The sequence below is a fragment of the Mobula hypostoma genome, chromosome 6 (genome assembly GCF_963921235.1).
Source record: "Mobula hypostoma chromosome 6, sMobHyp1.1, whole genome shotgun sequence".
In the NCBI taxonomy this organism is placed as follows: domain Eukaryota; kingdom Metazoa; phylum Chordata; class Chondrichthyes; order Myliobatiformes; family Myliobatidae; genus Mobula; species Mobula hypostoma.
Window position 1 is genome coordinate 9,631,754 of NC_086102.1, and position 13,103 is coordinate 9,644,856.

At 46.8% G+C, this 13,103-nt stretch overlaps 1 protein-coding gene across 1 annotated transcript in view; it reads left to right on the plus strand.

The window, feature by feature from the left end:
* Positions 1–1,893: 1,893 nt before the first annotated feature.
* The window catches only part of hspa13 (heat shock protein 70 family, member 13), a 47,000-nt gene continuing 35,790 nt past the window's right edge, over positions 1,894–13,103 (plus strand). Inside the window, exon 1 of the mRNA XM_063050269.1 lies at positions 1,894–2,058. Coding sequence (XP_062906339.1) covers positions 2,034–2,058 — 25 coding nt within the window. The 5' untranslated portion in view covers positions 1,894–2,033. The remainder of the gene's footprint in view (positions 2,059–13,103) is intronic.

Genomic DNA, 13,103 nt, shown 5'->3' on the forward strand with positions numbered 1-13,103 from the left:
CCTCCCACAGTACAAAGATGTACCGTTAGTCGGTTAGTTGGTCATCGTAAATTGAATTGAATTGAATGGACTTTATTACTTACATCCTTCATATACAGTCATCACTCCATACTGTATCAAGTTACACTCAGGTACGTATGGAGCAAGGATGTAGTCAGGATTTGACAGGAAGTATCTGCAGGAAACATTCAATGAGACAAAAGGGTGAATTTTATGGAAAATCACAAAACGTGCAACACCTCCGTAAGCCAAGCGGACAAATTAAAAGATGGCACCCACCATTAATGTCCCCCATCATCCAGGACATGCTCTCTTCTTATTACTACCATCGGGGAGCCTGAAGGCACACACTGAACACCATTAGTCCTGACGAAGGGTCTCGGCCTGAAACGTCGACTGCGCCTCTTCCTATAGATGCTGCTTGGCCTGCTGTGTTCACCAGCAACTTTGATGTATGTTGCTTGAATTTCCAGCATCTGCAGAATTCCTGTTGTTTGAACACTTTAGGAATAGTTTCTTCCCCTCTGCCATCAGATTTCGGAATGGTTAATGAAGCAGTGTACACTGTGTCCTGATGAAGGGTCTCAGCCCGAAACGTCGACTGTACCTCTTCCTAGAGATGCTGCCTGACCTGCTGCATTCACCAGCAACTTTGATGTTTGTACGCTACCTCGGTAGTTTTGCTCTCTTTTTGCACACTTATTTAATTTTTACATATATTTCTTATGTGATGTATTGTATTTTAATGCATTGCGCTGTACCGCTGTCTCAAAGCAACAGTTTTCATGCCATGTGTCAGTGATAATAAATCTGACTCTGAATTTGAAGGATACGCTGTCAAGGCAGCCCCCAGATAATGTAAGGGTAATGTTCCTGGGAACTGTGCCTAAGCCGATTTCTCTGTAAGTCAGAAACATCTGTATTTTCTTTGGTAAACAATACAATGTTTCTTCAGGTACACTTGCTATAACTTGGTTTATTATTAACACTTGTAGCAATGTACAGTGAAAAGCTTGTCTTGCATACTGTTCACACAGACTAATTCATTACACGGTACATTGAGGTAGAACAAGGTAAAACAATAAGAGTGGAGAACAAAATGTTAGAGACATAGTACAGCACATCTCATCCATGCTGAACCATTCAAACCGCCCAGTCCCATCGACCTGCACCGGGACCATAACCATCCATTAATGTATCTTTCCAACCTTTTCTTAAATGTTGAAATCGAGCTCGCATGTACCAGTTGTACTGGCAGCTTGTACCACATTCTCTCAACCCTCTGAGTGTAGAAGTTTCCCCTCATAGTCCCCTTAAAGTTTTCACCTTTCATCTTTAACCCATGACCTCCAGATGTAGTTCCACCCAACCTCAGTGGGAAAAAGCCTGCTTGCATTAACCTTATCTATACCCTCATAATTTTGTATACCTCTATCAAAAAAGCCCTCAATCTTCTGCATTCCAACAGATAACATTACAGAGAAAGTGAAATGCAGGTAAGGTCACGAGGTAGCTTGTGATCAAGGGTCCATTGTATTAGGAACCATTCATTGAATTCAATATTCACCCTAAACCCATTCCAAAAGCCAATACAATGTATACTGAATCCATTAATTCATTATTACCATGAATATTATTACTATTAGTTTGAATAATGCTTTCAGAAATGTGTGGGGTAATTTGCATGAAGTCCAATTTCCGTATGTTGGGTCGTTCGTAACCCGGGTCCTCTCCACGGCTGCACTGTCTCATTCGCCACCAGACGGTGTCGCTGCAGCTGGTTGACAACGACGGCCAAGATTAAGTCATTTCTTGCCCCGCCGGCAGCCGCGATTGTGGATGGGTCCTCCCGTTTCCGCGCCTGGCGCCGTGCACGCCGGTAGTCGTAGTCCATATTTGACGCAACTGTCGAGGAAAGGGACGGGGAATCGGGAAAAATAGACTACAGTTCCCATCGAGCCGTGCGGCTTCCAAGCTAAGGGATTGTCATCGTTGCGAGGAGAGTTGTGACGAGCCGATATTGACGGGACACCATGGCCGGGGGAATGGCAATCCTGGGTGAGTGGCCGTTCTGTATGTACGTGTGTGGTTCGAGGGGATGAGGGAGCGGCGGCCGGGTTCCCGGCTGCTGAGGACAGATGGCGCCCGCTACCCAGCTTGTGTGTCGGAGATGAGGACCCGGAACCGGGCTGTATCCCGGGGGTTGGATGTGGCTCCGAACCCATCTGTATTCCGGAGGTTGGATGTGGCTCCGAACCCATCCGTATCCCGGAGGGTGGATGTGGCCCCGAACCCATCTGTATTCCGGAGGGTGGATGTGGCCCCGAATCCGTCCCGTATCCCGGGGGCTGGGACGGGGAATCCCGAACCCGTCCCGTATCCCGGGGGCTGGGACGGGGAATCCCGAACCCGTCCCTTATCCTGGGGGCTGGGGAGAGTGGAGTTTTCTTATTTCCAGTCGAAGGGTCTTCCTGCTTCTGTCTTGTGGTAGTGCAGCTTCCTGCCGGAGAACCCCATCTTCCCTGCCTTCACTTCACTGTTGCCACAGTTCAGGCCATAAACTGTCACTAGTTAAATTATAGAAAACATAGAAAATAGGTGCAGGAGTAGGCCATTCGGCCCTTCGAGCCTGCACCGCCATTTATTATGATAATGGCTGATCATCCAACTCAGAACCCCGCCCCAGCCTTCCCTCCATACCCCCTGATCCCCGTAGCCACAAGGGCCATATCTAACTCCCTCTTAAATATAGCCAATGAACTGGCCTCAACAGTTTCCTGTGGCAGAGAATTCCACAGATTCACCACTCTCTGTGTGAAGAAGTTTTTCCTAATCTCGGTCCTAAAAGTCTTCGCCTTTATCCTCAAACTGTGACCCCTCGTTCTGGACTTCCCCAACATCGGGAACAATCTTCCTGCATCTAGCCTATCCAATCCCTTTAGGATTTTATATGTTTCAATCAGATCCCCCCTCAATCTTCTAAATTCCAACGAGTACAAGCCAAGTTCATCCAGTCTTTCTTCATATGAAAGTCCTGCCATCCCAGGAATCAATATGGTGAACCTTCTTTGTACTCCCTCTATGGCAAGGACGTCTTTCCTCAGATTAGGGGACCAAAACTGCACACAATACTCCAGGTGTGGTCTCACCAAGGCCTTGTACAACTGCAGTAGTACCTCCCTGCTCCTGTACTCGAATCCTCTCGCTATAAATGCCAGCATACCATTCGCCTTTTTCACCGCCTGCTGTAGCTGCATGCCCACTTTCAATGACTTGTGTATAATGACACCCAGGTCTCATTGCACCTCCCCTTTTCCTAATCCGCCACCATTCAGATAATAATCTGTTTTCCTATTTTTGCCACCAAAGTGGATAACTTCACATTTATCCACATTAAATTGCATCTGCCATGAATTTGCCCACTCACCCAACCTATCCAAGTCACCCTGCATCCTCTTAGCATCCTCCTCACAGCTAACACTGCCGCCCAGCTTCGTGTCATCTGCAAACTTGGAGATGCTGCATTTAATTCCCTCATCCAAGTCATTAATATATATTGTAAATAACTGGGGTCCCAGCACTGAGCCTTGCGGTACCCCACTAGTCACCGCCTGCCATTCTGAAAAGGTCCCGTTTATTCCCACTCTTTGCTTCCTGTCTGCTAACCAAATCTCTATCCACATCAATACCTTACCCCCAATACCGTGTGCCTTAAGTTTGCACACTAATCTCCTGTGTGGGACCTTGTCAAAAGCCTTTTGAAAATCAAAATATACCACATCCACTGGTCTCCCCTATCCACTCTACTAGTTACATCCTCAAAAAATTCTATGAGATTCGTCAGACATGATTTTCCTTTCACAAATCCACGCTGACTTTGTCCGATGATTTCACTGCTTTCCAAATGTGCTGTTATCACATCTTTGATAACTGACTCCAGCAGTTTCCCCACCACCATTATAAAAACTATAATGCAAGCTATGCAAGCAACATGAGGTAATTATTTATCAGTGTTTATGTCTGGAAAGGGCTTCCGGTGGTGGGGAAGCCTGATACCTTGGAGGTGTTTACGAGACTTAGGAATATGTCGAGAATGGTGGAATAGGGATCGTGTGCAGGCAGAAGCAGTTTGACAGGTCGGTCCTTGGCCTCCTGTTCTGCCACGATGAGGCCACACTCAGATTGGTGGAGCAACACCTCATATTCGGTCTAGGCAGCCTCCAACCGATTTCTCCAACTTTCCTCCTTCCCGTTACCTCTTCTCTTCACCCGTTATCACCTCTCCCCGGTGTCCTTCCTACTTCCCTTTCTCCCCATGGTTCACCCTGTCCTGTCAGATTCCCTCTCCGCCCCTTTAACTTTTCCACCCATCAATTCCCAGCTTACTTCATCCCCAACCCACCTGGCTTCACCTATCACCTTTCCGCATGTAGTCTTTCCCCTCATCCAACCTTTTATTCTGGCGTCTTTCCCCTTCCTTTCCAATCCTGATGAAGGGTCTTGGCCCAAAATATTAACTGTTTATTCCTCTCCATAGAAGCTGCCTGACCTGTTGAGTTCCTAAAATGTTTTGTGTGTGTTACTTGAGGTTTAGTTTAATTTGGCATCATCGTCTGCAGATTTTGTGGGCTGAAAGGGCTGTTCTTTTGCTGTACTGCTCTGTGGATAGAAGAGTATAGCACAGGAACAGGGCAGTGTTGTGCCAAACCAGCTAAAAAGCAAATCAAAAACACCCAAAAACGAATCCCTCCTACCTACACAATGTCCATATCCCTCATCTTCCTCACATCCAAGTCATAGTCATACTTTATTGATCCTGGGGAAATTGGTTTTTGTTACAGTTGCACCATAAATAAATAGTAATAAAACCATAAATAGTTAAATATTAATATGTAAATTATGCCAGGAAATAAGTCCAGGACCAGCCTATTGGCTCAGGGTGTCTGACCCTCCAAGGGAGGAGTTGTAAAGTTTGATGGCCATAGGCAGGAATGATTTCTTATGACGCTCTGTGTTGCATCTCGGTGGAATGAGTCTCTGGCTGAATGTACTCCTGTGCCCAACCAGTACATTATGTAGTGGATGGGAGACATTGTCCAAGATGGCATGCAACTTGGACAGCATCCTCTTTTCAGACACCACCGTCAGAGAGTCCAGTTCCATCCCCACAACATCACTGGCCTTACGAATGAGTTTGTTGATTCTGTTGATGTCTGCTACCCTCAGCCTGCTGCCCCAGCACACAACAGCAAACATGATTGCACTGGCCATGATAGGCTCGTAGAACATCCTCAGCATCGTCTGGCAGATATTAAAGGACCTCAGTCTCCTAAGGAAATAGAGACGGCTCTGACCCTTCTAGTAGACAGCCTCAGTGTTCTTTGACCAGTCCAGTTTATTGTCAATTCGTATTCCCAGGTATTTGTAATCCTCCACCATGTCCACACTGACCCCCTGGATGGAAACAGGGGTCACCGGTACCTTAGCTCTCCTCAGGTCTACCACCAGCTCCTTAGTCTTTTTCACATTAAGCTGCAGATAATTCTGCTCACACCTTGTGACAAAGTTTCCTACCGTAGCCCTGTACTCAGCCTCATCTCCCTTGCTGATGCATCCAACTATGGCAGAGTCATCCGAAAACTTCTGAAGATGACAAGACTCTGTGCAGTAGTTGAAGTCCGAGGTGTAAATGGTGAAGAGAAAGGGAGACAAGACAGTCCCCTGTGGAGCCCCAGGGCTGCTGATCACTCTGTCGGACACACAGTGTTGCAAGCACACGTACTGTGGTCTGCCAGTCAGGTAATCAAGAATCCATGACACCAGGGGAGCATCCACCTGCATCGCTGTCAGCTTCTCCCCCAGCAGAGCAGGGCGGATGGTGTTGAACGCACTGGAGAAGTCAAAAAACATGACCCTCACAGTGCTCGCTGGCTTGTCCAGGTGGGCGTAGACACGGTTCAGCAGGTAGACGATGGCATCCTCAACTAGTCGGGACTGGTAGGCGAACTGGAGGGGATCTAAGTGTGGCCTGACCATAGGCCGGAGCAGCTCCAGAACAAGTCTCTCCAGGGCCTTCATGATGTGGGAGGTCAATGCCACCGGTCTGTAGTCATTGAGGCCGCTGGGGCGCGGCGTCTTTGGCACAGGGACGAGGCAGGACGTCTTCCACAGTACAGGAACCTCCGGAGCCTCAGGCTCAGGTTGAAGACATGACGAAGTACTCCACATGGTGAGGGGCACAGACTGAGCATCCTGGTACTGACACCATGCGGTCCTGCAGCCTTGCTTGGGTTGAGACGTTTCAGTTGTCTTCTCACCTGTTCAGCTGTGAAGCCCACTGTGGTGGTTTCGTGTGGGGAAGGGGTATAGTCATGAGAACAGAGTGGGGGACTGTGAGGAGGGGTAGGAGGGGAGAGTGGAATATGTGTTGGTTGGGGGCCGACATGCCTCATGTGGGGGATGGGCAGGGGTCACAATGTCAAATCTGTTAAAGAACAGGTTAAGTTCATTGGCCCTGTCCACACTGCCTTCAGCTCCTCTGTTGCTAGTTTGCCGGAACCCAGTGATGGTCCTCATCCCCCTCCAGACCTCTCTCATGTTGCTCTGCTGGAGTTTCCACTCAAGCTTCCTCCTGTACCTGTCTTTAGCCTCCCTGATCCCGGCTTTCAGGTCCCTCTGTATTGCCCTCAGCTCCTCCCTATTTCCATCTCTAAGTGCCCTCTTTTTAGCGTTCAGGATGTCCTTAATGTCCTTCGTTACCCATGGCTTGTTATTTGAATAACAAAGGACCGTTCTTGTCGGAACATTGCAGTCCACACTGAAACTGATGTAATCAGTGATGCACTCTGTGAGCCCATCAATATCCTCTCCATGTGGCTCACAGAGTGCCTGCCAGTCTGTCACCTCAAAACAACCCTGGAGCGCCTCATAAGCCTCCTCCGACCATTTTCTCACTGTCCTCGAGGTTGCAGGTTTACTCTTCACCAGAGGCACGTAGCAGGGTTTTAGATGCACCAGGTTGTGATCTGACCTTCCCAGTGGGGGGAGGGGAGAGGAGCTGTATGCATCCTTAACGTTAGCGTACATCAAATCCAGAGTCCTCTCCCCTCTGGTTGTACAGCTCACGTACTGCGTGAAGTTGGGCAGTGTTCTAGCCATGGTAACCTGGTTGAAGTCACCCGAGATGGTAATGAGGGCACTCGGGTGCTGGGTTTGTAATCTGGCTATGATGGTGTAAATGCTGTTACACGCTGATGTCGGGTTGGCAGAAGGAGGGATGTACACAACAACCACAATTGCATGCGAGATTTCCCTTGGCAAATAATATGGCCGGAGTCCAACAGCAAAAAGTTCAATATCTGGGCTACAAACACGTTCCTTGATCGTAATACGCCCAGGATTGCAGATTCCAGAATACACCAGAACCGCAAGCCCCCCTCCTTTACGCTTACCGCTCTCAGTGCAATTCCGGTCAGCTCGAACGGTCTGGAAGCCCTCTATGGAAACGCTTTGATCGGGTATGTCCTCGAGCAGCCACGTTTCAATAAAACACATGACACTGCTCTCCCGAAATGTTCTCTGACTCCTGACAAGCGTCGTCAATTCATCCATTTTATTCCCCAGCAATCTCACATTCCCCATGATGAGAGACGGGAGACACGGCCTATAACATCTCTTCTCCATAAGTCTCTGTTGTCTCGACCCAGTCCTCTTCCCTCGCCTTTTTGATCCCCCTCTGCATCCTCTGTGTGTTTTCCTCCAGATTTCAGCCAGGGTGTCTGCTGCTCTGTTCGCTAAACTGGCCGGCATAAGCGCAATCAGTTGGTCCCTGGAATAAACAATGCGACCATACTGCTGCCACGCTAATGAGACGTGTCCGAATGTAACTAATTCCAGCGCTAAAAACCAAATAAAACTCTCTGCACAGCATGTTAGAGAGGGTGCAGCTTCAATGTGTTACCGTGAAAAAAAATACAACAAATAACCTAAGTTTAAAAGTTTAAAAAGTAAGAAACTAAACGGAGCAACTGTAACAGACTGCATGCGCACTAAATATCTGCCTATTTAAACGTCTCTTAAAACCCTCTGGCAACACACATCAAAGTTGCTGGTGAACGCAGCAGGCCAGGCAGCATCTCGAGGAAGAGATACAGTCGACGTTTCAGACCGAGACCCTTCGTCAGGATGTGTTTGCTTCTACCACCATACCAGGCAGCGCATCCACCACTCTCTGAGTAAAATAACTTGCCCCTCCCATCCCCTTTGAACCTACCCCCTCTCACCTCTGGTATTAGACATTTCTACCTTGGGAAACAGATACTCTGTCTCTCACAATCCTATTTATCCAGCCTCTCATGATAGCACGTGCCGTCCAAACCAGGCAGCATCCTAGTAAGCATCTTCTGTGCCCTGTGTTCTATGTTGTTACACCATTCAGCAAAGTAGTACGTGTTAAACAAAAACCAAACACTACTCAAAAATGTTGGCAACACTCAGTAGGACAAACAACATCCTACCGGGGGGGGGGTTAATGAGGGGAGACCCTACCGAGGGGGGGGTTAATGAGGAGAGACCCTACCGAGGGGGGGGTTAATGAGGAGAGACCCTACCGAAGGGGGGGGGGTTAATGAGGAGAGACCCTACCGAAGGGGGGGGGTTAATGAGGGGTGTGAGAGAGAGAGAGAGAATATGAATGAGAATGTCTCAGCTCCACGACACTTTGTCAGAGCATTGAACCTTTCTTTCTCCTGAGGTACTGCCTGACCTGTTGAGTGTTTCCAGGAATTTTGAACACTAGGTTTTTTGCAGATGCTTGCAATTTTCAGGGACTCACACAAAATGCTAGATGATTCCTCATGGAGAGTCTCAGTCTAAAACATGAACTGTAGAGGCTGCTTGACTGGGTTGGTTCTTCCAGCATTTTATGTGTGTTGCCCCAACAATTTTATTTCAGATTGCTGCCCTCTGCTTTGATATTCAAGTAGTTTCTGTTTTCTCAACGTTTGAATGAGAATCTTCCTACAAGAGGAAGTGTTGGTGATATATTGAAGGTTGGTCTAGCATGTTAGGATGAAGGGATTAGAGTAGCGGTTCCCAATCTTTTTTATCCCATGGAAACTTGACGATTAACTGAGTGGTCCATGGAGCCCAGGTTGGGAACCCCTGTGTTAGAGGGTCCTGGAGATAGATGAAGAAGTCTGGACGGAGGATTGGTAAAGCATTGATGTTGGGGCAGCACAGTAAAACATAGACATAGAAAACATAGAAAATAGGTGCAGGAGTAGGCCATTCGGCCCTTCGAGCCTGCACCGCCATTTATTATGATCATGGCTGATCATCCAACTCAGAACCCAGCCTTCCCTCCATACCCCCTGACCCCTGTAGCCACAAGGGCCATATCTAACTTCCTTTTAAACATAGCTAATGAACTGGCCTCAACAGTTTGCTGTGGCAGAGAATTCCACAGATTCACCACTCTCTGTGTGAAGAAGTTTTTCCTAATCTCGGTCCTAAAAGGCTTCCCCTCTATCCTCAAACTGTGACCCCTCGTTCTGGACCTCCCCAACATCGGGAACAATCTTCCCGCATCTAGCCTGTCCAATCCCTTTAGGATCTTATACGTACTGTAGGGGTTAGTGTAATATACAGCGTCAGCAACCCGGGTTCAATTCTGCCGCCGTCTGTGTTGAGTTTGTAGGTTCGCCCTGTGATCGCGTGAGTTTCCTCTGGGTGCTCCAGTTTGGGTTAGAATTAGTTGTTGGCATAACATGTTGGTGTTGGAAGCGTGTCAACACTTGTGAGTTGTCCCCAGCACATCCTCAAATTGTGTTGGTTGTTGGCACAAATGAGACATTTCACTGTTTCGATGTACATGTGATAAAAAAAGCTATTCCAAATGAACTTAATCTGGTTTGCCGTCATGAAGAAGGTACAGCAGCTTCAAGTCCCACACCACCAGGTTCAGGAACAACCTCTCTGCCCCTCTCCGTCAACTTCTCCCACTCCAGCACTTCTTATTTTTGCTCTTTTTCAACAGCTCATTTATGTTATATGTATGTATATTTCTTACTGTAATTTATAGCTTTTATTATGAATTGCAATGTACAACTGCTGCAAAGCACCATATTTCACAACATCTGCCAGTGATATTAAACCAGATTCTGATCATTACAGAAAGGAATTGCCCCTTTTTTTAAATACCCTCCTAAACCCATTACACTGGTTGCATTTGGTACCTGCACCTACACAATGATCTCACCTTCCACAGACAAACAAGTTTTTCACCATTCAGCCAGAGACTCATTCCACCGAGATGCAACACAAAGCGTCACAGGAAGTCATTCCTGCCTGTGGCCATCAAACTTTACAACTCCTCCCTTGGAGGGTCAGACACCCTGAGCCAATAGGCTGGTCCTGGACTTATTTCCTGGCATAATTTACATATTACTATTTAATTATTTATGGTTTTATCACTATTTAATTATTTAAGCTGCAACTGTAACGAAAAGCAATTTCCTTCAGGATCAGTAAAGAATGACTATGACTACTATGACTATCCACAATTATGGCTGTAGACTTGTGCTCCCTTTCTCAAGATCAGAGTCACTTTATTGCCAGAATGTGAAACATACCAGAATTGATTACGGTTTGGTGCCAAGTATAAAACACAGGACAATACCATAACAGACGACACAACAGTAAGCAACAATTTACAAGTACAATCAACAATTAACAGAATGGTCACATGTGCAAACATCAATAATCAAACTTAAATAAACGTGAACATATGAACAAGCTCAATAGTTATCAACAGAGTCAGGAAAGCAGGAAAGACCAGTTAATGCAGAGACAGTTAGGATATTATACCTGAGTGAGTTTTGCTGAGAAGCTGGATAGCTACAGGAAAGAAACTTAAGAGATGACATGAAGCCCTGCTGGTGATGGACTTGTAGCATCTTCCTAGTAGCAATTTGGTGAATAGGTGACTGCTGGGTTGGGTGGAGTCGGCAGTAATTTTCCACACTTTTTTTCGCTCTAGCAATCAACTGGATGTGGTGGTTCAAATAATGTAGTGTTTGCTTGCCGTGTATAAAGAGGGCTTAAAGTGTGGTTTGGGTGCATCATGCTTGTCTATAATATTAGTATTGATTAATATCTTATTCGTCATGGTTGTAATATTTCGTATTTCCTTCCAACATGGAAGCTTTAGCAGGTCATCAAGTTTTCGACAGGGAATGGCATGGTAGCCTCACGGTTAATGTTACTGCTCTACAACACCATCTGTAAGATTGGGGTTTGATTCCCACCGCTGACTGTAAAGAATTTGTACATTTTCCCCATGATCCCTGCGGTTTCCTCCCACGTATGAGTTGGGGTTAGTGAGTTGTGGGCATGATGGCGCCTGAAGAGTGGCGGCATTTGCAGGCTGCGCAGTACAGTCATCTATCATTTGATTTGATGCACATTTTTCATCAGGACTAACTGAAGGAAGAGCTAGTAAGGGATTTGAAAGGGGGAGGGGGAGATCTGAAATGATAGGAGAAGACAGGAGGGGGAGGGATGGAGCCAAGAGCTGGACAGGTGATTGGCAAAAGGGATATGAGAGGATCATGGGACAGGAGGTCCAGGGAGAAAGAAAAGAGGGAGGGGCAAGGAGTATAATGAGGGGGACAGAGGGAGAAAAAGGAGAGAGAGAAAAAGAATGTGTGTATATAAATAAATAACTGATGGGGTATGAGGGGGAGGTGGGGCATTAGCGGAAGTTAGAGAAGTCGATGTTCATGCCATCAGGCTGGAGGCTACCCAGACGGAATATAAGGTGTTGTTCCTCCAACCTGAGTGTGGCTTCATCTTTACAGTAGAGGAGGCCGTGGATAGACATATCAGAATGGGAATGGGACGTGGAATCAAAATGTGTGGCCACTGGGAGATCCTGCTTTCTCTGGTGGACAGAGCATTCACCAGCAACTTTTATGTGTGTTGCTTGAAATTCCAGCATCTACAGATTTCCTCGTGTTTGCGTTTTCAAATGGTGCATTTTATGTTTTGATGTCCATGTGACAAATTAAGCTAATCTACTCTATGCCTGTGCAGAACACTCATTTCCCGACCAATTATATATTTTAAAAATTTATTCATTGCAATACAGCATGGAATATTTCCTTCCAGCCTTTCAAGCAGTGCTACCCAGCAACCCCCAATTTAACCCTGGCCTAATCACAGGACAGTTTACGATGACAATGAACCTACCAACGAATGCGTCTTTGGACTGTGGGAGGAAACCAGAGCACCCGGAGGAAACCCACGTGGTCGGGAGAAGAATGTACAAACTCCTTGCACAAATAACCTACTTCCCATCAACTTCCATCAGATTGTACCAATCCCTAAGTTTCCTTGTCCTCACCACCCTTTGCATAACCACGTTTCATTTCAACATCCTAAAAGCAGTCGATATTTGCCACTTAACTCACCAATCAGATCCAAGACGAAACAGTAGCAAATCCATGCGTTGGCAGGGGGGTGTGCAAACTCCATGCAGACGGCACCGGAGGCTGATTGAAACCGGCTCGCTGGAGCTATAAAGCAGTGGCTCGACTCTGCTCTACCATGCTGCCCTTGTGTATAGATAGCAACGTAGACATGGAGTAAAGTAAGCAGCTTTCTGTCCTAGTGACGAGACCTTGGTGGTGGCAGGGTATTCATTAGTCTCGCAGCATGAGGGAAGAAGCTGTTATCCAGTCTGACATTCCTAGTCCTGATGCTCCTGTACTTCCTTCCTGAGAGGGGAAATAATTTGCCCCCTGTGACAATAGACAATAGGTGCAGGAGTAGGCCATTCAGCCCTTCGAGCCAGCACCACCATTCACTGTGATCACGGCTGATCATCTACAATCAGTACCCTTTTCCTGCCTTCTCCCCATATCCCTTCACTCCGCTGTCTTTAAGAGCTCTATCTAACTCTTTATTGAAAGAATCCAGAGAATTGGCCTCCACTGCCTTCTGAGGAAGAGCATTCCTCAGAACCACAACCCTCTGTGTGAAAAAGTTTTTCCTCAACTCCGTTCTAAATTGTCTACCCCTTATTCTTAAACTGTGGCCTCTGG